Source organism: Oryctolagus cuniculus, chromosome 5, assembly GCF_051225735.1.
Source record: "Oryctolagus cuniculus isolate XC-2025 breed Fujian yellow rabbit chromosome 5, ASM5122573v1, whole genome shotgun sequence".
NCBI lineage: Eukaryota > Metazoa > Chordata > Mammalia > Lagomorpha > Leporidae > Oryctolagus > Oryctolagus cuniculus.
In genome coordinates, this window is record NC_142871.1 from 159,926,845 (window position 1) to 159,954,109 (window position 27,265).

General features: G+C 46.0%; 2 protein-coding genes and 1 long non-coding RNA gene across 13 annotated transcripts in view; 1 reads left to right on the forward strand and 2 right to left on the reverse strand.

Annotated features, from left to right (window-relative positions):
• SYCP2L (synaptonemal complex protein 2 like) overlaps positions 1 to 17,140 on the reverse strand; it is a 131,323-nt gene extending 114,183 nt beyond the window's left edge. Inside the window, exons 1-8 of one of the 6 annotated variants that reach the window (XM_089333399.1) lie at positions 17,013 to 17,137; positions 15,890 to 15,955; positions 14,233 to 14,370; positions 14,022 to 14,145; positions 10,253 to 10,353; positions 9,875 to 9,899; positions 1,202 to 1,287; positions 1,000 to 1,088 (exon numbers count right to left, since the gene is read on the reverse strand). In XM_089333399.1, coding sequence (XP_089189525.1) covers positions 1,000 to 1,088; positions 1,202 to 1,287; positions 9,875 to 9,899; positions 10,253 to 10,353; positions 14,022 to 14,145; positions 14,233 to 14,370; positions 15,890 to 15,955; positions 17,013 to 17,084 — 701 coding nt within the window. In that variant the 5' untranslated portion in view covers positions 17,085 to 17,137. The other 5 variants (XM_051855852.3, XM_089333400.1, XM_089333403.1 and 2 more) reach the window with 5 other exon arrangements.
• Positions 17,049 to 26,955, forward strand: GCM2 (GCM transcription factor 2). Of its 6 annotated transcripts, none has more exons than XM_089333408.1 (6): positions 17,049 to 17,187; positions 20,401 to 20,524; positions 22,638 to 22,945; positions 23,061 to 23,173; positions 23,700 to 23,825; positions 25,273 to 26,955. In XM_089333408.1, the coding sequence occupies exons 2-6, from the start codon at positions 20,505 to 20,507 to the stop codon at positions 26,191 to 26,193; spliced, it is 1,488 nt and encodes a 495-aa protein (XP_089189534.1). In that variant the 5' UTR covers positions 17,049 to 17,187; positions 20,401 to 20,504; the 3' UTR covers positions 26,194 to 26,955. The 6 variants fall into 6 exon arrangements, with proteins under 6 accessions (XP_089189534.1, XP_089189531.1, XP_089189535.1 ...); XM_089333405.1 differs by having other exon boundaries at positions 17,055 to 17,187; positions 22,693 to 22,945; XM_089333409.1 differs by lacking the exon at positions 17,049 to 17,187 and adding an exon at positions 18,511 to 19,194.
• Positions 17,196 to 19,025, reverse strand: LOC149126830 (uncharacterized). The gene is made up of 3 exons (XR_016234302.1): positions 18,888 to 19,025; positions 17,616 to 17,764; positions 17,196 to 17,368 (listed from the first exon to the last, which is right to left on the reverse strand). It is a non-coding gene; the product is annotated as an uncharacterized LOC149126830 (long non-coding RNA).
• Positions 26,956 to 27,265: the final 310 nt, after the last annotated feature.

A 27,265-nucleotide genomic window follows, 5' to 3' on the forward strand; every position in this document is an offset into this window, starting at 1 on the left:
CACTTGCAGGTCTCACTCTTGAAGTCCAGAACAATTCAGACTCCTGAATATACAGATAGCATGACCATAGGATTAGTCTGAAATTTTAGGAGGAAAACCTCAGCTCAGCTGCTCTTCCAATCTAAAAACACTAAAGGCAGTGATTTCACTAATGTATTCAATGAAAAAAAATTTAGGAAAAATCCAGGGTAAAAATGACGAGTGACATGGACAAACATGATGTCAAGGAGCTACACAGTCGCCGCCTCCTTCAGTTCTACACCATGGTGAACTCGCCAGTCACAGCTGCATGGCATATGCATGACATACTCCATGCTGGTGAGCAGTTACCATGGTCACCCTCTTGAGTTCAAATTTCAGAACAGTGCTAGTTTTGTTCTTCCCATAGTCAGATTATATCCTTACTTCCAAACTTCATGCTGCAACGATTATGTAGCTATAACCACGTCACCCAAAACTCCATTACTTGCAAAGCAATACAAATGCCACGCCCTACTGCTTTGATAAATAACTGGCAATCTCAGAGCATAGCCTTTCTCCACGGCAGCGTGCAGACCGTGTTAATAGACTGCTTCACTTGACCGCTCCAATAATTTCAGGGAGTTGTTGCCGACTGCCATCTACAGGGGAGCAGCCTGAAGTACAGAGAATAAAGCTGTGCTCGGATGCAACCAGCAGGAGGGGCAAAGCTAGGATCTGAAGATCATGCAGTCTCTGCATTCTTCCCAGAGTCACTACTCGAGGTCACATTCACAATGAGAAAGAATTGATAGCCTGAGAAAGGATTTCACCTTGTGTTTTAAGATGAATCAAAACAACCCATAATAAAACAGGAGCAAAGTCTGCCTCTTTTCCTCAGTTCTCCTTCATTGCCTAGTGTGCATTGCAGGTGCACAAAGCACTTACTAAAGGCAGAAGTCATCCATGTAAGAAGACAGACTGAAGTAGCACCACGATGAGATTTTGTCTAACAACACTTAACAGGACAAGATTACTTACATAAGACGACACACGCTTTCTGACAGAGGAAGTTTTCTCCTCTCTTCCCGAGGTACAGCTTGCAAAATGAAGTTCAAAGTCCTCACAGCCTTTTCAGAATTGGAGAAGGCATTCGTGGGAAAGAAAGAAAACAGAGACCTATGCACAGCCTTCTTTGAGGCTTCTGGAGCTCTTGTTATCTGTTTTCTTATTTACAACTCACCTCTTGTTGAATCATATGACTTATAGTCTTTTCTGTCACCAGGAATCCTAAGCTGAGTATGAAGGAATCCAACATCTGAATTTTCCCTGAAAGCACATTTTAAAAGAATCAAATTCATGCCAAAAAAAATATATAATAAGGGGAATAGGCATTTAGCCTAGTGGTTAAGATGCTGGTATCCCATATCACAGTACTTGGGCTCAGTTCCTGGCAAGTGCAGACCTGGGGAGGCAGTGGCAATGACTCACATAATTGAGTTCCTGTCACTAACATGGGTGACCTGGGTTGAGTTCCTGGCTCTCAGCTCTGGCTCCAATCTAGCTCCAAATGTATGGGCATTGTGGGGAGTGAACCAACAGATGGCAGACATCTCTAAGTCTCAAAGAGAGGATGAGTAGGAGGAAGAAAAGGAGAAGCAGGAGACAAAACAGAAGCTGAAGACTTGGCAGACACAGAGGCAGTGGAAGGAGCAAAAGCCGAAGTGGAAGAGGTACCAGCAGAAGCAGCAGATAAAGCAGAAACAGTAGCAATGAAAGAAAAGACACAGAAAGAAACAGAAAGAGCAGCAGCAGAAATAGAAGGAAAAAAGCAGCAGCACTAATACAAGCAGAAGAAACAGCAGAAATAGGAGCAGGAGCTGCACAAAAGTAGCAGCAACACACACACACCAGCAGCAGCAGCAGCAGATGCAGCACATGCAGCATAAGACGCAGAAGCAACAGCGGCAGAATCAGAAAAAGCAGGAGCTGAGGAGCTGCAGGAGCAGCCACAGGAGGGGTAGAGCAACAGAGGCTAGAAGAACGCAGAACCGGCAGGACAGCAGATTCAGCACAGGGAGCAGCGGCAGCAAGATCTAGAAGGAGCCACAGCAGCAGAGGAAGCAGAGGCAGAAGTCAAACAGGCGGCAAAGAGGAACACCCAGAAGCAGCAGCAGCACAAAAGACAAAAACCGGAAACAATTGCTTGTGCTGAGTGTGCTCTGCTTCTGCAGGAGAAACAGCAGCAGACTCGGCAGATGCACAGACAGAAGTGGACACAGCAAACATATCAGCAAGAGCAGGTGATGCAGGAGGAACAGCAAGAGTGAGATGGTGATGACTCCAAACAATGAGGCGGCAAACAGTATGAAAGCCACTGGAGCAGTAAATGATTCAGGAATGAGGAGGTCTGGGCAGGAGACAAGTTAGTCTGTTTCAAGTTTTAAAAAACCCAGGAGCAGGCATTGTGGTACAGGGGGTTAAGTCCTTGCATCCCATGTCCATATTGGAGTGCCCCCTTGTTCAGCTTCCAATCCAGCTCCCTGTTAATGGTCCCAGCTGTCAAGACCATCTGGAGAGTGAACCAGCAGATGGAGGATCTTTCTGCCTTTCAAGTAAGGAAACCTCCTGGGTGAGTATTGTGGCACAGGGGGTTAAGCTGCCCCCCTTTTTAAAATATTTGAGAGGCAGAAGGCAGAGTTAGATCAATCTTACGTCTCCCAATTCATTCCACAAATGGCCACAATGGCCAGAGCTGGATCTATTGAAAGCCAGGAGCTTCTTCCAGGTCTCAGAGTGCAGGGGCCCAAGCACATGGGCCATGTTTAGCTGCTTTCTCAGATGCATTAGGAAGGAGCTAGAACAATGACTTGATCATCCCTTGTCCTGACTGTCGAGGAACAACTTACTATTTTATTCCTTTTAGTTTTTTGTTCTACTTCGTACCATTGGTTGAACTCTATAATTAACACATATTCTTAGGTGTTGAAACTTAACTGAGAAGTGATCCCCATTAAATATAAGAGTGGGAATAAGAGAGGGAGGAGACGTGTAGTTCAGCACATGCTCAACCAGACTTATCCCTAATGGTAGTTAGAAATGTGCCAAGGGATTCTAATTCAATCCCACCAAGGTGGCATGTACCAATGCCATCTCACTAGTCAAAGTGATCAGTTTCAGTTCATAATTGATCATAATGATAGGACTAAGTCAAAGGGATCACATAAGACTAGTGTCTGCTAATACTAACTGATAGAATTAAAAAGGAGAGAACGATCCAACATGGGAAGTGGGATACACAGCAGACTCATAGAAGGGCAGATGTCCTAAACAGCACTCTGGCCTCAGAATCAGCCCTTAAGGCAGGCGGATCTGGCTGAAAAGCCCATGAGAATATTTCAGGCATGGAAAGCCAAGACACCATGGGAAAAGAAAAAAGAAAAAGTGACCTAAATGAAAGATCTCTGCGAGTGAGATCCCAGTGGAAAGAAGGGGCCAAAGGAGGAGGTATCTTTCTCTGAAGGGAGGAGAGAACTTCCACTTTGATTGTGGCCTTTTCTAAACAAGATCAGAGTTGGCAAACTCAAAAGGCTTCCAAATCCTTAGCAGCTCATGACAAGAGCCTCGGGTGATTACTGACATCATAAATGAGTGTGTCAATTATTAAATCAATAACAGGAGTCACTTACTCCTCATGTAGGATCTCTGTCCTTAATGTGTTGTACTATGAATTAACAGTATAACTACTACTCAAACAGTACTCTATACTTTGTGTGGGTGCAAACTGTTGAAATCTTTACTTAGTATACACTAGATTGATCTTCTGTATATTAAAAAAAAAAAAGTGGAAGAACTAGGACATGACCCAGCACCCATATGGGATGCCAGCACTGCAGGTGGTGGCTTTACCCACTAAGCCATAGCACTGGCCCCAAGCTGCCCCTTGTGAAACCAGCATCCCATATCAGAATGATAGTTTTCCTCACAGCTAATCTGCCTCTGATCTGACTTCCTGCTATTGAGCCTAGGAAGGCAGTAGATAATGGTCCCAGTGTTTTGGCCCCTGCCACCCATGTACGGGACCAGGATGGAGTTCCTGGCACCTGGCTTTGACCCATCCCAGATATAGCTGTTGTAGCCATTTGGGGAATAAACCAGTGGATAGAATCACTCTCTTCCTGCCCCCTACCTCACACTGCCATTTTGCCTTGCAAAGAAAGAGACCCCAAGGCCACATAGGTGGCCACTAAGGAAAACAGCAGGACGTGCAGTGCGACTATGCTCTGAACAAACCTCAAGTAAAGCTGTTTACCTGGACTAAGATGTGCAGCTCCTACAGTCTCCAGTTGTTTAGATGTGCTTCCTGCATTTGTATATAAAAATGAAAATTGTGCAAGGTCTTACACTGACAGAGAAGCAAGCATTGAGAGCAAGACAGAGCTCTCGTCAGCTGCTTCACTCTCCAAATGTCCAAAATGGGAGGAACAGACCAGGAACTCAGTCTAGGACTCTTCTGTGAATGGTAGGGACTGAGCCATCTGAACCATCACCTACAGTCACCCAGGTATACGTTGTCAGGAAGCTGGAATCGGGAGCAGAGCCAGGAATCACACCAGACACAGGGCGTGAGCATCTTAAGCAAGACTAAACCTCTGCCCCTAAGTAGGCATTTTTAAATGAAGTGTTGGCCTTAACTAAATAGCGAATCACAGAAACTTCAACAGCTCTTCATATGTCAGCACACAGTGAAAAGAACCAGGCTATGTAGTACTATTTTATGTTTACTAAACAAAAACACGTTTTTCATACACATGTTATGACATCAAATGACAATTGTAAAATTCATGATAGTGTTCTAACAGAACTTGGAGAGGCTCAGATGTAGAATTTAGATATGCCAATTATTCATATTTGCAGTTTTTAACTCTGACAGAGCAAGGACATAAGCCTTAGAGCCATTTTAATTCCTTGCACACATAACTGACAGCAGATCCAATCCTGCAAGGGCTACCGAGCCCCCTGCATTCTTCCTCAAACCAGCTCGACCCTGCCTCAGTCTTACTAGCCCACACAAACTGATCATTGTCACCTAACACCCTCTCCCTGGTGACCCTCAGCTGCCTTGTCTATATAGACGAGGATTATATAGACAAGGATTATATAATCCGCTATGTATTCACCTGTATATGGGCCAATAATGAGCCACCTCTCAGCTTTATTCCCTTACTAAACTTGTATCTGGCTGTGGGTTCATAGCATGCCTCCTCTTTGTCCTGTCTTTTCCTTACAAGCTCAAGAAATAGGAACCCAAACCAGGAAGCAGAAATATAGAAGACCCCTCTTCAGTCCAAAATAGTTCCATGGATATTGCCAGGTGATCTCTGGAACCCAGCTGGACAGTGAGAGACCTTTAAAGTATTTGTGCACCTTGCTGACCAGCAAATGCCAGGTGTCATTCTATTTTAAGATTAGTAGGAGAAACCAACAGCATGTGGCTGTTAAAGAGAGAAAAGGGTGATGGCTCAAGAGGCAGAAGTGACATGAAAAACGCTTACTTCAGGAAGCAAAGATCTAGGAAGCATCCAATCTGTCTTCTCACAGTGAGTTCGGTGATAAAAGATTAGCTTTGGGGCCAGCATTGTAGCATAAAGGGTTAAGCCACTACTTGCAATGCTGGCATCCTGCATGAGCACTGGTTCAAGTCCCAGCTGCTCTACTTCTGATCCAGCTCCCTGCTCATGTGCCTGGGAAAGTAGAAGATGGCTTGTCCTTGGGCCTCTGCACCCACAGGGGAGATCCAGATGAAGCTCTTGGCTTCAGCCTGGTCCAGCCCTGGCCATTGTGGCCATTTGGGGAGTGAACCAGCAGATAGAGGACCTCTCCTCTTACTCTGTATCCCTCTCTCCCTCTCTCCTCTCTAACTCTGACTTTCAAATTAAGTCTTAAAAAGATTTGTTTTGTTGGGGGCCAGCCCTGTGGCACAGCAGGTTAATGCCCTGGCCTGAAGCGCGGCACCCCATATGGGTGCCAGTTCTAGTCCTGGCTGCTCAATTTCCAATCCAACTTTCTGCTATGGCCTGGGAAAGCAGTAGAAGATGGCCCAAGTCCTTGGGCCCCTGCACCTGTGTGGGAGACCTGGAAGAAGCTCCTGGCTCCTGGCTCCGGGTCGGCGCAGCTCTGGCCATTGTGGCCATCTGGGGAGTGAACCAGCGGACAGAAGACCTCTCTCTCTGCCTCTCTTCTCTCTCTGTAACTCTTTCAAATAAATCAATCTTTAAAAAAATTAGCTTTGCTAGAGAAGGCAATAGTCTAAAGTGAAGAGATACATAAATAAGAGATGCTATAAGAAAAATTGAAACTATTCTAGCTATTTCAACTTGGAGGAATTTAACAAGGCATTAGCCTAAAGACAATAGTAGAGCTGGGAAACCAGACTGGAAACAGTGAGGTAGTCCAGAGATTAATCTCAACAGAAAGCTACTTCCTACCCTCTAGGGGCTGGAGTGTCACAAAGAGGAAGTGGTATTAGCAGGTCCCAGGAGTTCAGGCCACCTAGCAAAAGCTACTGGTGAGGCCAGCATGGCCACCGCCTGCAATGCCAGCATCCCACAAAAGCACCAGTTCAAGACCCAGTAGCTCAGGTTAAAGTCTAGCTCCCTACTAATGTGCCTGGGAAAGCAGTTGATGATGGCCCAACTGTTTGGCCCCTGTGACCCACAGGGGAGACCCAGATGGAGTTCCAGGCTCCTGGTGTCAGCCTGGATCAGCCCCAACTGTTGTGGCCATTTGGGGAACAAATCAGTGGATGGAAGGTTTCTGTCTCTTTCTTTCTGTAAGTTTGCCTTTCAAACAAATATTTAAAAAAAAAAAAAAAGCTATTGGCACAAATGGACCAGAGCCACAGGGACTATTCTAGCAGGCTGTCAGCTGGAAAAACACACCTAGGGATTCTATGCAGGGAGAGACAATGGGGAATGGACCTGGGAGCAGAAGCAGGTCACCACCAGCCATGAGTTTCAAGGAAACAAAGACGGATTGCAGAACTGAAGTCTGTAGTAGAAGCAGCAAGAACAGAACTCAAGTGATGACTCAAGAATGGCTATCAAAATGCACAGGGGAAACCGGTACATAGGAAGATAAAAACAAAGATGCGACAGGTGACTTACAGCAACCTCACAAAGAGCAGAAAGAACATCCATCATGTACTAGCAGACATTGCTTTCCTCCACCTGTTATGCAGCAGCCATACTAGTCAGGTGGGACAGACCTGCTCCAGGGGTGAAGCCCGACTGCCTTAAGTGACATGGAGGGACAGACAGACCACTCATCTTTTCACCTTGACTGGTTTAAGTAGCAGGGAATCCAACCAGAGCAAAACTAGGACTTTCGTTTGATAAAGAATATTTCTCCCAGCTGTGAACCAGGAAGCACAAAGCTTCCATTGCTGGCATCTTGCAACCACCAAGAGAAACCAACTTGAGAACACAGAACAGACTGAGGAAGGCAGAATGGGAAGAACTGCAGAGAAGTGGAAAAGAGTTACAGCGAAACTGCTCCGAAACTTCCCCTCTGGATTCTCAGTTCCTTGAGTCAAGAAGTTCTTTTATCATCCATGCCCATTTGAACCAGATGTTCTGTTGCATACACCAGAAGCACTTTAGCTCAGTGATTCTCAACTGTAGGGAATTTTGCCCACCAGGTGACAACTCCATAGTGGCTGAAGATGTCTTCGGTTGTCATGATACAGGTTTGGGATGTTTCTGGCATCCAGCAAGTGGAGGGCAGGGATGCTATTAACTACCCTTCATGTACAAGACGGCCCCCACAACAGAAGAATTACCTGGCTCAAAATGTCGGCAACACCAAAGTAGAGGAAACCCTAGTCTAACTGATCAAAGTATCTAGGAAAAATGCTTTCCTAACAATTGATTCAAAATAAGTCATCAATTACCATACAAATGCATGTGTGTATGTGCTCACAACCATTAATAAGGCGACAAAACAAGGTTATAAAGTGGACAGCCTGAAGAATTATATTGTTCAGAAGCCAGAAAGACTCACATGATCACAAGCTCTGACCATGTCCCACTCACACTGTAGCAATGCTCTCCAAAATAAAACAGCTCATGAAGACAGAATAAGGAACGAAAATAAGCGAACATCATGACACAAAGGGGGTTGGTTAAAAAAAAAAAAAAAAAAAGCCCTAAGTAACTTGTCAATGATGTTGGAACACAAGACAAAGCAAATGATAGTTACAAAGATACTCCATTTGCAAATTGCTGAAATCTTTAGAGTTGGTCTTCTGTATATTAAGTTAATTAAAAATGAATCTTAATGGAGAATGGGACAGGAGAGGGAGGATGAGGTAGGGCGGGAGAGTGGGTATGGGGTGGTGGGGGGGGGGGGGAAGAACCACTATATTCCTAAAGTTGTACCTATGGAACTTGCATTCATTAAATAAAAGCTTTAAAAAAAAAAAAAGATACATCTTATGAGCCTAAAACTCAATAGAAGATGGGGAAGAAATACAAACATGTTAAATTCTTTGCCATATACTATAAAAATAAGACACTATCATTTTTATGTTGGTGATTAAATGGAGTAAGGACGGAAGAATAAAACCACATAAGCCATTCAAACCTCTAGAGGGGGACAGACTGAAAGAAAACATTATCTACAAAGCAACACACAAAACAAAGGAATGCTGAAAATGGAATGCAGGCAGGAGGATACCCTAGTCTCAGAGCAGAGAGGGGATTCATTCTGCCAATGGCAGGATGAGGTATGCAGGTCCATGAAAACACGTTTGTACTTCAGAGAGAAGGATTAGAAGTCAGCTCCATAGAACCTGGGCATGACACCCACTCAAGGTGGCCGTCAGAGGACACACAGGGAAATCTTGCAAGAGGCCAGGCCCTCTACCCAGAGTGGGCTCCAGGCACAAACTTTCACTGCTACCGACTGAAGTGTGTGCCCTTCTCAAATTCACACATTGAACCCTGAAGTTGATGGTATTTGAGACAGGCTATTGGGACTTAATCAGGTTATGTGACATTATAAGTATGGGACTTTGTGATATGATATGGCCCTTGTAAGAGATACAGCTTGGCGGCTCTCTCACCGCTAGGAGGACACAATGAGGATCCTGAAGAAAAATACACCCCAGGACCCAGCAATGCTGGCACCCTGATCATATTTCCAGCCTCCAGAATGGTGAGAAATTCTAATGCCTCTATGTTCTGAAATTTTTGGCTTTACACTTTTAAAAGAGAACGGCATCTCAATCAGCAAGTTAAATCAGCGGCCGGTGCCGCGGCTCACTGGGCTAATCCTCCGCCTTGCAGCACCGGCACACTGGGTTCTAGTCCCGGTCGGGGCGCCGGATTCTGTCCCGGTTGCCCCTCTTCCAGGTCAGCTCTCTGCTGTGGCCAGGGAGTGCAGTGGAGGATGGCCCAAGTGCTTGGGCCCTGCACCCCATGGGAGATCAGGAGAAGCACCTGGCTCCTGCCATCGGATCAGCGTGGTGTGCCGGCCACAGCACGCTGGCCGCGGCGGCCATTGGAGGGTGAACCAACGGCAAAGGAAGACCTTTCTCTCTGTCTCTCTCTCTTTCACTGTCCACTCTGCCTGTCAAAAAATAAAATAAAATTTCAAGTTAAATCAGCAATAGTTAAAGTTGGCTAGTGTGCCTCTCAGGTCCAAATACAACCAAGTAGCAAGATGGTCACAGCAGCAACTAAAGAAAATGTAGCCAGGCAATTAGACATTCTCTTACAACAAAATGCATGTTGTTTCAACATTGTAATATGCCTGGTCAGTAAGTCCAAATATAATGTTTGAACCCACATTACTTATATCCAAATTATTCTCTGTATCAACTCAGTAGCCAGTTAGTAGCCAACAATATACTTACCTTGACTACTACTCCTGGAAATAATCTAATAAAGAGAAAGAAAGGATACAGCTGTTATTCTAAAACAGCATTATAAACTGTAACATTGGTGCTAATGTTGATTAATGGACAGAGGTAGACTTGAAAAAGAACTTGAGAAAGTGTATGGGAGCTTCAATCACTTTAATAAAAATGAACATAGCAATCAGGTGAATATTTATGACAATAAACAACTCTCATTTTTCTTTAACAATGAGTGTGTGTGATCAATGTTTGTTACTTTCACATAATATTCTGATAGAGTCTTTTAGCAAAACTCCCATCTTATGGATAATCAGGCTTTGTAAATAGCTTGGAGATTTCCAAGGGCACGTGCCCAGGAAAGCACCCGATCCTTACCACGGCAGTGTCAAGGAAGTCTCCTACGGCACTGATGAGCGATGCATCCGAGGCTAGGTCTTCCATGATCAGAAATCCTGTTGTTCTTTCGAACCAGGAAACTATGTACTCAGGAGAGAAAACACTGATGGAACCACATGGGACTGAATAATTGCAGTCATTCAATAAAATTTCACAAGGCCATTTTTGCAATAGACCAAAATAGGCCTCAAGACCCTATTCCATGCCATAACATTGCCATTTGGGCCTGGCTCTCAGGCCTCCTACCTGGAACACTAAGAATGGAGCTGGGCTGCTCCAGAATTGTACTAAGCTCTCAGGTTTTCAGCAGGAATTGAAGACTTGGCTAGGGTGGATGCCAGAAAGCTACAGAAAGGGGCTGGTGAGACAGGACAAAAGTCAATGAACCAGGGAAAAACCTGGTGATCCAAGAAGCTGTAGAAAACAAGGTATCAAAGGACATATAGATTTTGGAAAGCACCCTGGAAGTTCTCCTGGTTGCAGTAGATAAGACAGGTAGCCAGGGCTGGGACCTATGTCAAACACTGCCAACTAATCGGAGGTCTGGTTTTTTCATGCAAACATTCAGTCGCTCAGATTGGCATAATTTAAAACAAACTTCTGTCACCTTCCTAGACTATGTTTATTCAATAGAGCAAAGGCCATCCATGGAACATTTTTGCTGAGACCTGCCAGAGAAAGTCCTGCACACATAGTTGGAACTCATCCATGGAGCATGAAGCTAGCAGCACGAGCTTTTGATAAACAACCCTTTACAGAGTCTTAAAAATGCTGCACTTTGGAGCCAAGAACCAGAAGCACTCAGCTGAACATTACAAACAGACCAATCAGACCTCAGCCTTGGATGGGCATTGAGAAAACCTGGAGAGCTTTGGAACTCCTCCTTCGCCCTCTCCCATGCCTGGGACCCACCCCAGACCCAGGATATCCAAACCGCTGGCGATGAAGCCCAGGGTTAACTCTCTCCAGGTGACTAATGTACAGCAAGGTCTGAGAGCCACTGTGTCTCAAGTAATGTTTCTTTTATTCAAATCAGAAAAATAGTCAATTTCAACATCGCCTGGGGCCCAGCATTACAGCACGGTGGGTTAAGCCTTTGCCTACAATGCCGGAATCCCATTTTGGCATCCCATATCCGAGGACTGGTTCAGATCCCAGCTGCTCAACTTGATGGAGCAAAGACATAAGCCTCAGCCATTGTAGCTCAATGCCCAAAGGATAGGTTAAAAAAAGATGAATTTATCCCTTATTCCCAAGTCCCAATTCATTTCATACCCTATTGTTCCCCACCCCACCCCCTGCATTCTTCCCCAGGTTTGGAAACCAGGGGCCAAACTTGAAGAGCCTATATGAAGGAATTCACCTCCACCTACTGGCCCCCACCCGCACCCCTGGCCCACCTAAGTATAAGCTCCCTGCCAAATGTTCCGTCTGGGTGCACACTGACAGTCAATCTATGCAAGTCTTTTTCTTTGAACATTCAGTCTGGCTGCGAGTCTGTACCCTGTCTCCTCTCTGTTCTGCACCCGTTTCCTTACATTTGGTGCCCCGTGTGAGGTGGCAACAATCTGTACCCCTTTTTATACTGCTTCCCATCCAGCTCCCTGTTAACGCCCCTGGGAAAGCAGATGATGGCCTAAGTGCTTGGTCCCCTGCCACCCATGTAGGAGACCTGGATGGGGTTCCCGGATCCTGGCTTTGCCTTGGTACAGCCATGGCTCTTGTGGAGTGAACCAGCGGATGGAACATCTTTGTCTCTCTAGAGATCTGCTTTTCAAATAAGTAAATCTTTAAAAAAAAAATAGAATAAAAAAGATTGAATCATCTGCCTTCTGAGCACCCACCACTATTGAAGCTATATTTTCTCCCTCCTTGAATTCATGCTCAAAATGCTTTAAAATATCATTGTGATGTAACTTACCCCAGGTACTTGCCTCAGGAGGTGACCTCATCTGACTAGGAGAGCCCACCTTTAAGATTTATTTGAAATACAAATTCAGAGACAGAGACATCTTCCATTCACTGGTTCACTCCTCAGATGGTTACAAAGGCAAGGGTGAAGCCAGAAGCTGCAACTCTATCAGGGTCCCCAAATGGATGGCAGGGGCCCAAACACTTGGGACTTCTTCCACTGCTTTTCACAGGCCATTAGCAGGGAGTTGGATCGGAAGTGGAACAGCTGGGACTTGAACCAGCACTCATATGGGGCACCAGCATCATAGGCAGCAAGTGGCATTACCTGCTACGCCACGATGCCAGTCCTATCAAAGGACTATGTTTTAAGTATTTGTCACTATTCTACCTAGCCCCGACCAAAGCCGATCTTTCAGCTCCATCCCAGCCCCCAAATGTATTTTGATGAGCACAGGCATTCAAAGTGAGCAGGGAAATGCCACATTATCTGACCTATACTTGGGAATAAGGACCGTCCCTTATCTAACAGATGCCCTCATGGTCCCCACAGCTGTGTCTGTTAGAAGTCAGGCAGGACAGCAATGACTTAATATGATCTAGGACAAGCTGTTTAATTCTCCTAGATCCTAGAGCATAAAACTAAATCCTTCCTGTAGGAAATTCTTATTCTATGAATAACCTCCAAGCAAATAACTGGATTTACAAATATCAAGTCTAGCATATTGCTTTGATATTATCCATCTCTTCTCCTTGGCCAATGATTACATGAAAAAGTATACATTTTAGGAAGTGCCCAATTATGGTTATGAAATTTTTATTCACCAACTAGAATTCCAATGGAATCTAGAAATTCCTAGTTGACTTCAAAACTCCAGTGAATATTTGATGTTGACACGTAATCAATGTTGGGAGGGCATTCTTAAATCTAAGTAGGGAAATCGGATGGGGACATATTACAATCTACGCTCCAAGAAGTGTCAAACTTCCCCTTAGGATGACACCCTGCTCTGATTCCTCTGGGGTTTTATCTCCTCTTCCCTGCTTCCTGGTGTCTGCAGGACTTTGTATATCTGGGAGTTAAGGGGGGGTTGAATACCAAATGGAATGCAAACTGTTCGCATACCCATGATCTTTGAGAGGCCTTAAAGACACTGGAAGTCCCTGGGAGGAATTTGGAAAGTCCTGCAGTTTGCCTTCTCCTGGGGCAGCCCCCCAAATGAGTGACAGAGGATGCTACAGACATTCTTAGCTCAAGCTGGCCTTAATAAGTTCCAGGTACAGCAGCCCAGGAGGTAAATCAAAGACTGCTACCCACCTGGCCATCTTCCCACCTCCTCGCCAGTAATCAAGTCTCAGGACTGCAGGGATTTTGCAACCTCTGCTGTGCTCCTTGATGCTGTTGGAAAAGGTCTTTTTTTTTTTTTTTAAGTTAAGATTTTATGACTGGAGTGACTGACTAAACCAAAATGTGTTTGCTATTTGTTTTTCCAGATTTATCCAGGAGTTAGAAAGTGGGGAAAGGACAGTGTTATATAGGCAAAGTTTTTGGTGATATTTCTAGGTCTAATCTTGTTCATGAAGTCTACTGAAATAGTTACATAGCCTACTCCCTGTCTACCCCACCCCCAATTTACTGAAATAATGAAACACTCATTGATGAGGTGTGGGTGACTCAGTCCTCAGCACTCCCCAGCATATACATTGGGAAACACTGGAATGGATACCAATTTCTTTTCTGATTTGATCTCAAAGGAACATACAAATGTAGCTAGACAGCTAAATCCACCCTAGCTCTTTAAGTCACCCAGCACCGTATACAATTAAAATCTGACACTTATCTTTGGGATCAGACCCTGCTGAATCAGCAAAGGCTCATCTTCTTTGGGGTCGTCTCTGAAGAACCGCTGAACGCATTTCAGAAGCAGGGAAACATGCCCAAACGCATTTTGATCCAGTTCCTAAGGATTAGACCACACTGTATTACAACTCTCATCACCAGTTATACATAGGTACTTTGTCCACAACACAAACCAAAGTTTACTTGCCTTATTTATGGCTCTACCAAGTTGGTGTAGTAGAAGGTGACTGTATTTTTGAGGATAATGGCTCTCTTTCTGTTGAAAGTATTCTTCGATTTTCTGAAATCCTTTACCATCAAATGCATCAGTCATAAGTGATTGAAGCTGGAAAGGCGATACTCTGCAAGTTACTTTTTACCAAGAACATTTTATAGTAATATTTCTAACATTGTAACAGTTCAATGTGAAATACATGGTCAACATAGAACAGAGGTCTCTTGAATAGTAAACAGTTATTTAACAAATGATCAAAGTTTCTGTTGGCTTATTGAAGCGGGGTTCCTAAGCCAGTGGGCAGCATTAGCATCACCTGGGTGCTTGTTAGCACTTAGTCAGGGGGAGCCCAGCAGGTGATCCTGCTGCATGCTAGAGAACCACCTGGCTTACGAAAACTGCACATGCATCGAAGTGTTTTCTGACAATTGTGAAACACTAAACCTCAGGTTTGTGATCATTAAGTCACAGATGATCCTAGTAGAGGAAACTTAATACTAACCAAGACAAAGTAAGTAAGTTGATGAATTTACAAATTAGCCATAATGAAATTGATTTGCTAGCGGATTATCCAAGATGTATTTTAAGTATGTACACTTATCACTTCCCGGCCTTTTGGCTAAGATCAAGTGAAGTATGTACACTTGCATAATGTCCTTGAAGATCTACTGTGAAAGTCAAGATCTCTTAAAAAAAAAATCCAGTCCAATCCTGCAGACCAAATTACTACATATTTTTAATAAGGAAACCTTTTAGTATATGCAGCTCAAGATTTCACTTACTCTTAGTTCTGGTTTAAATGAAGGAAACACATAAAATTGCTCCATTTAAACACAATCTTTTTTTAAAGTTACAAGCGAGTCTTTAGTGCCAAGTGTGATGAGTGTTCTGCGAGTATTCACTTAGTCCTCACAGCCCCTGAGCTGTTAACAGGTGGCCAGAATAATCACAGCTAGGGTGGGAGAGGCTGAGCCTCCCTACATCACGGAGCTGGGAGGCACGCTCACAATCTCTAACTCAGCAGCACCTTTCTGCTGGCTTCAAACCGTGCTTCCCCTCCTCTCAGGATGAACCTAAACCTGTGGCTGCAGGCCTCTGAGCCATCTGCCCTCTATCCGCTTCTTAATCTACCTTCCCTACTCAGAAGTCCTAGGATAAACGCAGCTCTTCCTTGCAATTCCTGTTCCAAGCCCACTTCCCACATGGCGTGCTCCTCTGATCTCGGTTTGTGGGCCTTCCAGGACCACCAGGTTCCTCCTTGCACCTCCAATTAGTGTCCATCCCAACGCCCTACGTTCCTTCCTGCCTGGTGATCTGTTTCCCTGGCTCTCTGCCAGTCTCTAAACTCCGAGGACAGGAACTGTGCTTGCTTTGTTCACTACTGGCTACCTACATCTAGAGTAGTACTGGGCACAAGGTCCTTTAGCCTAGGAAAGTTGAAGGTATAATTGGCAAGATATAGTGACAAGTTGGATGTGAGAAATTAGAAAAGGAAAAATAAAGATGTCTCTGCTTCTGGCTTGAGAACCGAAGGAACCACTGTGCTGGTGGCCCACAGAGAACCCAGAACTCGATAGAACTAGATAGGGCTCACCCGCACAAAGAATGAGAAACAAAACTTGGTCTTTACCCAAAAAGCATCCTGGGTCTTCCCAACCCCATCATCTTCCTTAACAGACTGCGAAGGATCTTTTTTCTTCTGTGTGCAATAAAAAGACATTTAAAAGTTGTCCAAAGCAATGCATTTCAAGTTTTAAGAAATGAAGGCTTCTTTGTTTTCCTGCACACAAGATTTACTTCCCTATTTCACTCATTACAGGTCTAAGTAAAACAGCAGTTTTTAAGAAGAGCTTTACCCAGCCCTCTTTTAGCATAATCTTTAACAAATAGAACAAAGACCACAAGCACAGCCCAACACATTTGAGTAAATCATCACACACAAAAAAGCTAAACTCCACCGTAGTGGCTATGAAGCAGAATTGTTTACAAGGAATCATTTTCAGATGCTGGGTTGCTAGGTAAGATTAAGCCAAGTGTCTCAAGTCCCGAGTTTGTTTTACCTACAAATTTCAGCGATACTCTAGGGCTCCCATACAGAAATTTCAAAAATCAAACCCCAGGATTTGTGACGGCTTCGTTTTCTTCATGAAGCGATACCCGGCTTTGTAACACATTAATGCCCTATGAAAGGGCAGAATCTCCCCGCCTCCCTCCATTTCAACAGTTAATTTAAAAGTGCACTACACACACAATAGTTTAAAAGAAAAATCTCTAATGTCTAGAGGTGGCGAACGGTCCTACTTCCATATGAACTTGACCAAAAACCCTTATATATCAGTGTATTTTACAATACTATCACCTTCATTCATAAACGTGGAAAAAGGGGCCCAAATTCAGGGTCGCTTTTTCCCCACCAGCATTGCATCCGGAGAACGCCAGCAGGGGCTCCGGCGGCACCGCGACCCCGCCGCCCTACCGGTGGTCACTTGTCGCGTAGGTCACTCCAGCGTCTGGACCCCGGCCGGGAAAACAACCGGAGCTACTGGAAAAGACCTGCCTCGTCCCTCGGGTCCCTCCCTGAGCGCACGGGTTTCCGTCCCGCCGCCCAAACACCCCAGGCAGACCCAAGGCCGTGGCGGCGCTGGCGGCCGCAGCCTGCACCCCGCGCCTCCCGCAAGCTAAACCTGAGCCCGCAGGGCGGTGGCGAAGCGGCCCGGGCTCGGTGGGCGCCAGGTTCCCCAGGGCTCACTCACCCGCGGCATCGCGAGGCTCCCTGCCCGACGCTGCGCAGCCCCGGCCGGTCGCAGGTGCCTCTCGCATTCCATCCACTCCAGAAATTCCAACTTATAAACCCGCCGCTGGGCTCTACTGGAGCTCAAGGTTTGGCAACTCGAGAGTCACGGGCGGGCGCCCGACAAGCACACGCAGGTGAAGACACCTGGGCGCGCGCCTTAAGCGAGAGGGAGGGTCCCAAGCTTGCGAACCTTGGTGTTGACATTTTCCTTCTAGCGAAATTCCAGGCCGGCGGGAGCCGGGGAAGCTGGCTCGCTCTCCACCCTCCGAAGTCCCTGAGATGTTTTTGGTTCACGGCTTTGTGCGGGAACCAGACCTGCAAGGAGGACCACAAAAGAGACGTTTTCTTTTTGTTTTGTTTAGGTGCCCTGCTGTGTGTATGGTGGGGGAGGTTTACATGAATAGGGTAGCAAAGTAAGTTCAGCTGGAGTTTTCTTTAAAAAAAAAAAAAAAAAAAAAAAAAAAAAAAAAAAGACCCTATCAAATCCAAACATCCCTTGAGTAAAAAATCGACTTATATTATACAAGACGGTGCGAGTATTTCAGGTCGCGAATCTACTTACGTTCACTTGCTTATTTTAATCTCAGCCTAGCAAATTCATAGGCTGTTCTTTTCCTTTGGAATAAATGGACTCTTACAACATTAAAATAGCAACCAAGACGGTGTGTGTAAAGTATCCTGAATCAATGCAAATATCAGGGCAGGGAAGAACTGAAAGATAATAAAAAGCAGTAATCACAATACTGTTTAGAGAAAGGTTTTCTTAATAGGATGTAGAAAATTTCATAAGCAATTTTTTTAAGATTTATATTATTAGTATGAAAAGCAGAGGGAGAGAGAATTTTCACTCCCCACTGGCTGCAATGCCAGGGCTTGGCAGGCCAGATCCAGGGGCCGGGAACTCCATGCACGTCTTCCATGTGGGTGGCGGGAACCCAGGTGCATTAGCAGGGAGATGGATCAGAAGCAGAGCAGCAGTGACTCAAACCTACTCCACAGGCTTAACTTGCTGAGCCACATCTCCTGCCTCATAATCAATTATTTTCAGATGGGGAGGGGGGGAAGAGGGGAGTATAGTCTTCCAAACTCTACAGTAGCAGTTGCAAACCTTCTTGGAAAATTAAAACATAATAGCAATAGTTATTTATTATACTTTCATTTTGATCAGCTTTCATAAAACTGTAATATCAGTAAAACGTAACTTTATGGCAACTTGGAATGTATATCCTTACTCTTTTCCAACTAAATATGGAAAGGGCTCTGTAACTGTTTTAGATACTTAGAATCCATTTAGAAATCAACTAATTTTCCTTTACATTAAAAAGTGACAGTTTTGGAAGGTGAGTACTCTCTAGGAACACTCCAAAAATGGAGGCAACAAATCTTCTGATGTTGTTTGCATAAGACCAGAAATTGTTATGCATTCTCAAAGATAGCTTTAAGTGACTTGTTGAAGTTAAAAACATTTGAGAGTATTATCTCAAACCATTACATTTAACGGACCATCGATTTATTCAAAATTGAAAGTCAAGGGTTTTAATCTAGCGGTGGAAGACAAAAAGCAACACAAAAGCATCCGAGCGGCAGGAATTGGCGGAACCCTGGGCAGCCAGGCAGGAATCAGAAAGTCAGCGTGAAGAGTCGGCTCGTTTGTCCCCACCACACCTGAGCGGGCGACCACTTGAGAGTGACTTTAATCAGAATCCCTATCAACGACATTTCAGGAAAAAAGAGAACTTTCTTCCGTTAAGTCTGTTCGCCCTTGCTTGAGAGGTCTCCAGCTTCAAGCTAGAGGAAGAAGAAAGCGCGAGGAACTGCCCAAAGCCGGCCTTACCTTCCTCTCCGACGCGCGCCCGCGCCCGCGCGCACACCTGCACCCCGCGCCCACGAGCTCACTGTCCGCCGCCCTGGGCGAGCTGCTCTGAAACCTGCTTAGCTGCCAGGAAGATCGATTTTTCTAAGCAAGCTTCACTGTGCCCTTAGCCGGGGAGGCAGGCGGATGGACACCGTGGACGATCCCTCGCTGCCTGGGGTTGTTGCGCGCCTTAGGTGCACCTGCTTTCCCGCCTTGCGTCAACAGGGAGAACCAATCCCGCGGTGTTGCGCACGGGGCGCGGGTCTCCAGGCTTAGAGCCGTGCTGGTACGGAACAGCTTCTAACAGTGATACGCTCGGCTCTCTTTGACCAGGGTTGGAAACTGTGGGCAGCAAGACAAGAGCTCAGGGAGCAAATTCTGGAAGCGCAGCGCTTTTAGTCGCTTCAGTTGCGGGCGCGTAGGTGAGGCGACCGCATAGGTGAAGACAGCTTGGTCCTAGCCCTGGGAACCACATCGTCCTCGCCAGGGGTCCTCCAGGCCCCCGGGGCCTCACAAGGCTGTGATGGAATAAGTGAGATTTCGTCGTGAGATTGCCACAATATCGATAAGTATGTATTTTTAAACAGTTGTGTTTAGAGAGCGTTGGCAACGTCGGCCCCGCAGTTACGAAAGCTGCAGCTTGAAGGATGTCCAGGCAGCAGAGAGATCCGCAGGTTCTTGGCGACTCAGGCGCCTGGCCCGCCCAGCTCAGCTCCTGGCCCTGGCCAGCTAACTCCGGCGCATCTCGCCCGCCTCCTTCGGGGTCCCCATCCGGACTCCCTTCCCGCCGGCCAGGTCCCCCTGCAGCCCTTGGTGGCCTGGGCGCGCCAAGGCTCGTCAGCACACGGAACGCCCAGTGACCCCTCGAAAGTCCAGAGGCTCCGGGACACGCACAACACCAACCGCAAGAGCTCCAAACCCGGACCAGGGTTCCCGCGCTGCCCCGGAATTCAGGGCTGGCTCCCGGAGGACTTAGCTGGAAAAGCTCCACACCAAAGTCCTAGATCTAAGCCCCTCTCCGAAACACGGAGCCTGGGCGAGTTTCAAAGTAAACTGGTTTGCAACTTAAATGAGACGTTTCCACCCCACCCCCGTCCCAGCGCCTTAGCGTCAGGTTCCCTTGGCTTCCCGGCTCGGCTCAACGTTGATGTCTCGGTTCCTGGCTCTGTCGGAGAGGGGGTGACTTTACAGAGGGGGGCGAGGAAAGGCGGAGCGGCTGCACCTGAGCGATTATAAACGTGCGGGATGCTGGGGTCGGGCGAGTGCCTTCAGCACCGCAGCCGGGGACAGGGCTCTGCCTGGCTCCCGAGCTACAGCGCGCAGCTTCTGGATTTTTATCTCTCTCTCTCTCTCTCTCTCTCTCTCTCTCTCTCTCTCTCTCTCTCTCTCTCTCTCTCTCTCTCTCACACACACACACACACACACACACACACACCTTTCCTTTTAAAGAGAGAAAAGCCGCCGTGCGCCCCTCTCCTCTCTTCTCTTTCAGGATCCCGCGCGGAGAGCGCGGGCGAAGCGCACCGATGCCGGTGGACGCCGGGCAGAACGCGGACCCTGTGTGCTCCCATGGGATGAAGCTCACCTGGGACATCAATGATCCGCACATGCCCAAGGTGAGAGCGGCACGCGTGGCGCGGTCCATCCAGAGAAGGGGAAATGGCAGAGACCCTGTGAGCAGACCCCCCCCCCCCCCATTTCTGAGCGCCCTCACACGCAGAGGGAATTTCTGTATTCTCTACAAAAGATAGATCTGGGTTTGGGGCTGTGTCTTCTCCCCGCGATTTCCTTGTGCGCTTGTCTCAAAACACAGCGAAGGCAGCAGGAAAAGGCCATCAGGAGACAGTAGACTCCCTCACTTTCCTTTACCCAAGAGAGAAATCAAATGCCTCTCTGCTCCTCCACTTATTTGAAATCCAGTAGAAATTGAGGGAAGAATCTCAACAATGTAAATACCACTGCTTCTCTCGCATTCAAACTGTGAAAGAAGGCTGTAAATGGAGGCGACTTGAATCTGAAACAATTTATTCAGCCATTCTCTACTGCCTGGATGAAGGAAACTCCACAGTTACACTCATGGGGCCATCAGCATAGTCATTCTTTTAGGGTGAATTTTTTGTTTTAATGGGTGGGAATAGAGAGAATGAACTGGGAACTGAGCAGTACCCTTGGTGATGCTGGTTCAAGTCAAAAAGTCCTGGTTGCAGGTGAGGGGACCATGGGAGTTGCTTCCCCACACATTTGTGAAGGTAGACCTGCAGCAACATGGTGGCACAGGGTCAAGAGACATAGCATTTATTTATCTTCTATTATGTGCCAGATGGGTGTTCAGAAGAACAGCATTTCATTGGAATGCAACATGTCTTTGGACGTGCACTTTGTAGTTTGTTTCAAAGTCTACCTACTTCAGTGCTGCACTGTGCATCTGTGCACAAGTGGACCACAGTCCACACGTGTGTCTCATTCTTGCTGACTTCTGTCCACATAAATCCTCATGGAAAACATTCTGAACTTGTATTTTAGGTGAGAGTCACCTCCAAATATGCAACAATGGCTCATCTCTCAAGGATTTTCTTTTGCTTGGGAGATGGGTTCTTCAGCAGGGAATGTGTATAACATCTCAAAAGTGACAGACTCATTGGAATAGTGAAAGAAAATGGAGGAAACTTAGCAAGCTAGCACTGCTCTGCCTAACCAAAGGAGAAGCTAAACAGGCTCCCTGACCTTGAGAGAGTCCTTGAGTTTGCCTTAGTCTCAGAGATGGACCTGTCATCAGGTGGAGGAACTAGATAACCATCTCAGCTCTGCCTTGGCCCTACAGTCCTGTTCTCTTTGTGTGTATCTCTACACATACAAGCATGTCAGAGCGAATGAAACCCAATCCTGCAATCCTTTGCTGATGTTTTGATTTTCAAATAACCTCCTCTGTGTCTTCACCTGCCGTGTCCCTGGCCCCGTAGCTGGGTGAACTCTGGGGCTCAGTCTGTACCATCAGGGCAGAACTCAGGGTATACTCTCAGTGGCTGGTTTATTACTAAGATGCTAAAATTGAATGTTCAGAGATACTCACGTTTAATAAAAACATGGAGTTAGCAGCATGAATACATCACTTGGGACTTAACCTTAAATCAGTATATTAATTTATGCTAAGCTGGCAGTCTAGAGGAAAGCTGTCTTTGCTTCTCTGATGTTCTGCAGACATTGCTGATTATGTTAAAGTCCATTTGGTTTGGCATAGGGAATCAAGAGCTTTTGGGAAAAAAACACACTGGGCTGTAATACAGATTTTTCCAAGGATAAAGTTCATCCCCATGATAGAGCATTGCAGTCCCTTTTTTACCCTGGCACTTTCACACTCCACTTGAAAATCGCATTTAAACAAACCAAGAACTGGTAAGAAACATAGGCTGTGGAGTCCAAGTGCCGGGGTACAAATCCTAGAGCTGGGTCTTGTGAGCTGTGTGACCTTGGCCAAGCCAACTGACCGCTCTGATGTCCATGTCCTAGTGGGTAAAATGGGCGGAGTAGTACTTCCTGCCTGCACATGTGGTAAAGGCTAGATGAATTAATACAGTGTAGCGTTTAGGAGACAGGCAGTGTATACTCACCAGTGACTAGCCATTTGTCCCAAAGGCCAGGAAGAGCAGCATTTTGTGGTGGTATGGTTTGGTGTTTTGCAACATTTTTTGGATTGAACAATAACCTGTTCTTCTTCTAATGGGCTTGGAGAAAAGGGCGGTGCGTGTGCTTGGAGCCTGGCCGAGTTCAGCACCTGTCTTCACAGGAGCCAGCTCACTTCGACCACTTCCGCGAGTGGCCCGACGGCTACGTGCGCTTCATCTACAGCAGCGACGAGAAGAAGGCGCAGCGCCACCAGAGCGGCTGGGCCATGCGCAACACCAACAACCACAACGGCCACATCCTCAAGAAGTCGTGCCTGGGCGTGGTGGTGTGCGCGCACGGCTGCGTCCTGCCCGACGGCTCCCGGCTGCAGCTGCGACCGGCCATCTGCGACAAGGCGCGGCTGAAGCAGCAGAGTGAGGGCGCGGCGGGGCGGGGCGGCCTGGGAGTCGTCGTGGGTCCTCTCCCCGCAGTATCCGCTTTCTTCCCGCAGAGCCCAGGGTCTAATCTCTCTCCCTCGGGGGTTTGCAGAGAAGGCGTGCCCCAACTGTCATTCGCCTTTGGAGCTGATTCCTTGTCGAGGGCACAGCGGGTACCCTGTAACCAATTTCTGGCGGCTTGACGGCAGCGCCATATTTTTTCAGGTAGGTGAGGTGAGACTATAATTCGGGATGGGCATGGAGTGTAGCTCCGGTGGCCAGAAATGGGTGTTGGATCTCCCCAGGGACCTGCTAGGCAGTAGTTAATAAGCTGTGTGTTTCTTTAGGGCTGTGGTGGACCAAGGTATAGTTATAGCTCATTTAATAGGTTGAAGGGAGTGCAGGTAATCTTTAAAAATGTCTACTATTGATGCCATTTTATTCGAGAATTCTTTTTCCTATCATTTAGGAAAAAGACAACTTGGGATCTTGGGAAAGGCATGATTAACTCAGGCCCACATGGCTAGCTTCAAGGGGTAGGGGAGCCTTTTTTATAACATCATTCATGGTCATACAAAAGTCAACTTAAAAATTAGCTGGCTGTAGATTTATTGAATTGCAGCTCCCCCTGCGGTTGCCTTGTCAGGGCCAGACCACATGATTTTGTGGGCCTTATACTGCCCATGAGCCGGGCCTTCCCCACTCCTGCTTCAGAGGAACAAACATCTGACTCATTTCTTCATTAACGCAGGCCAAGGGGGTCCACGACCACCCAAGACCAGAGAGTAAGTCGGAGACGGAAGCTAGAAGAAGTGCCATTAAGAGACATATGGCTTCTTTCTTCCAGCCCCAGAAGAAGAGAATTCGAGACCCTGAGGTACTGGGGAGCTGGCCCAGCACTGTGCTCTGTGTCCATTTCCATAGCAGGATACACTGATAATTAATTGAAATATGAATCTCATACAGTAATTACAAAGTTACGATCTTATGTGAAAATTATCTATCTCTGACAAAACATAGTGTCGACATTGGGACAGAATCTCTAAATTTTCACTTGTTTTATTTATTTGGAAGGCAGACACCCAGAATGCTTGCAATGGCCAGGGTTATGTCAGGCCAAAAACAGAAACTGAGAATTCAACTGGCATTTCCCATGGGAGTGGCAGGAACCCAACAACTTAAGCCATCACCTGCTATCTACCAGGGGGAGCATTAGCAGAAAGATGGAATCAGGGAGTTTAGCTGGGACTCAAACCCAGGTACTCAGGTATGACACGTGGGCATCTTAAACAGCAACTTAACTGCTGTGCCAAAGCCCATCTCTGGAGAACGATTCTAATCCCTCCTTAAAAAAAAAAAAAAAAAACACCTTAAGGACAACAATATAGTTAGGGTGTGTGCTGACATCCAAATACATGATCCAGTTAGTGACAAAGGGATACCATAGACTCCTTGACCATGGGAGAGACACTTCAAGACCACCAATGGATGCCTCAAACTTCAGGTCACACAGAGCCCTCTATGTACTGTATGTATGTATGTATGTATGTATGTATATATATTCATAGCTATATATATTCATATCTATAATAGAGCTTAATAGAATAATTATAATAATATGTGTTAATAAAGCTCACAAATTATTTCTGGAATTTTCCACTTAATTTTTTTGAACAGTAGTTGACTGTAGATGATTAAGGGAGGATTATGGCAGGTGCATCCTTGGGAGAATGCTTTATGTTGCTTACACAGGACCAGATAAAATTTCTTGGGGAAGTTTGATCCAGTTTGACCTTTCGACTGGAGCTTGTCAAGCAGGCAAAGTGTTAGTGTGAGCAGAATAGAAACTGACCTTATTCCAGCACTTCCTCTGTGCCACGTACTGATCTAAGAGTGTCATACATCTGATGGTTACAGAAACCCTATGATCAGGTTGCTGTTATTAAGTCCCATGCTTGAAATGAGAAGTCCAAGGCTCAGAGAGGTTGGATTAGCTCAATTAGTGAGGGGCAGAATAAGGACTTGAACCCAGGACTGTGTGGCTCCTGAGTCTGCCCTCTTATGCAGACAATATGGATGAGAACAGGGTCATTTGCTTCTCCAACCCAAATGCCTGGCTGCCAGGGACCTTCCGTGTTCACTGTGTGATACTCAGGCCTGAGTCAGCTCAAGCTTATCTATCCCTAGACCATGGGCCCAAATCCTGTACCTGAGCAGTTCTGTCCACACCACTGGGAAGTTGGGTTTTATTTATGTGATTGGCTACTGTTACAGGAGGGATGTGCAAACAATTTATATATTGTATGTCTGTATCATTTTTTTAGGCAGGAGAGAATCAAGACAGACATGGAGATTTCAACACACCACCCCTGGAAAATCCAGAACTGCTCGACACAATTGCTGACCCCAGCTTCCCTATTTCAGCTCAGACTTGCCCCTCCTTCCCAAACTCTGAGGCTTACAAAGCCACCTGTGACCTTGCCACCTTTCAAGGAGACATAATGCCACCCTTTCACAAGTACCCAACCCCAAGAATCTATTTGTCCAGGCCAACTTGTAGGTATGAATTGGCAGGCCCTGGTTACACAAATTCGAACCTATATCCTACCTTGTATACAGATTCCACCAGTGTCCCTAATGAAACAGAGTGGGTTCATCTGAACACACTTCAGTATGATGTCAATTCCTACAATAGCCATGAGAGAGGCTATGACTTTACCAATAAACAGCATGGCTGGAGACCAGCTCTTGGGAGACCTGGCCTTGGGGAAAGAATTGACCATGGAGAGTTCCAGGCCATGGCCACTAGGCCTTATTATAACCCAGAGGTTCCCTGCAGGCATCTCACATCCCCCCCAGCAGGTGCTCCAGCCCTGCAGACCGTCATCACCACCACCACCAAAGTGTCCTACCAGGCCTTCCAGCCCCCTGCTCTGGCTTACAGTGACCATGTGCTAGAGCACTCCAGCCTTTCCAGCTGCAGCTATGTTTCTGAAAATGCTCTGATGTCCGTCCATCCAGAACCCTTGGACCCCCCAGCCAGCACCAACAGAGCGGCCTCTCCTCTGACACTTCCAGGAGACTGCCGGGCCATCAGACCCACACTGGACTTCCCTCAGCAGGAGGCTCCCTCGAGAACAGACGGAGCAGACACTTGGGACGTGTGCTTGTCTGGGCTGGGCTCTGCAATGAGTTACTCGGATAGGGCGGTCCCATTCTTGAGCTATGACAATGAGGACTTCTGAAAGACAATCCAGGATGCACCCAATATTGACTGGTGAACCGGCAGGCAATAGAACATGAAATGACACCTATCTTACTCTTCTTATACATAAAGAAATAGAGATTTCTTTAGCAGTCAGGATGCTGATGAGCAGAGGCAATGGCCAGCTGGGATGCTGAGATGGCACAGGGAAAGTTTGCACAGCATTTTGAGACCAGCTATGGGTGCACAGAAGTAGCTTGGGAAGGTGAGAATCTCCAAAATGAGCCAATCAGCCAACCGGAGCCCACAAAGGCTGAACACTGGCCCAAGTGCACTGAGCTTGCTGGCTGCAGCATTAGTCAGGGATCCCAGTTCTGGTTCGAAGCCAGCCTTTTCTCCACTCGACTTTATAAGGGAATTTCACCCCTCTCTATTTGGCTGTTAGAGACTATCTAAAGAACTCCAGGAAGAAATTTGCAAAATCTTATCCCCTGAGTCATTTCATAAAATTTTATTTAGCATGTAGAACCTGTTAAAATAGCTTCAAGAGCTAATTTTGATTATTTTATCTCCTCCCATTTTTTTTTAAGGAACTCTTTGGCAATGATAAAATACAATAATTTGTAAAAGAATTTGGGTTTTCAGTAGTAGCTGAATAGCTTTTCTTTACATAATGGTTTTCATTACAGAGACAGCCTAACAATGATATGTGTTTAATGAATTCTTACTGTACTAAAGATTTTTTCTTGATTAGTGTTCAAATTGAAATATTTTATTCATGTATAGCTTTACTGTTCCTTATAAATGTAATTTATAATGTTCAATTAAATATAATTAAACATTTTAAAGTAATGTAGCTGATGCTTGAGTTATTTCAAAACAGAATTAGGAAAAAAATTCATGGTAGCACCTGGAAACAGGTTACATAATATTTTTATATAGTATTAAAGCTTATTAAATAGTTTGATAGCTTTGTAGTTTGTTTTTGAAATGTTATTATTATACTCTGTCACCTCTTCTCAACATTTGGAGGACACACATATGAGCTTTTGCTTTGCTCCCAATACTTAGAGGATATATACTAAGCTTTCAAAGATAACAAACCACAGAAG

What these genes read in the sequence shown, in the direction of transcription:
- GCM2 (XM_089333405.1), top strand. Translation starts at nt 20,435, where the DNA reads ATGCCGGTGGACGCCGGGCAGAACGCGGACCCTGTGTGCTCCCATGGG. An exon ending in GGCGCGGCTGAAGCAGCAGA is followed by an intron (nt 22,946 to 23,060) that starts GTGAGGGCGCGG and finishes GGGGGTTTGCAG; the next exon opens with AGAAGGCGTGCCCCAACTGT. An exon ending in AGAGAATTCGAGACCCTGAG is followed by an intron (nt 23,826 to 25,272) that starts GTACTGGGGAGC and finishes TCATTTTTTTAG; the next exon opens with GCAGGAGAGAATCAAGACAG.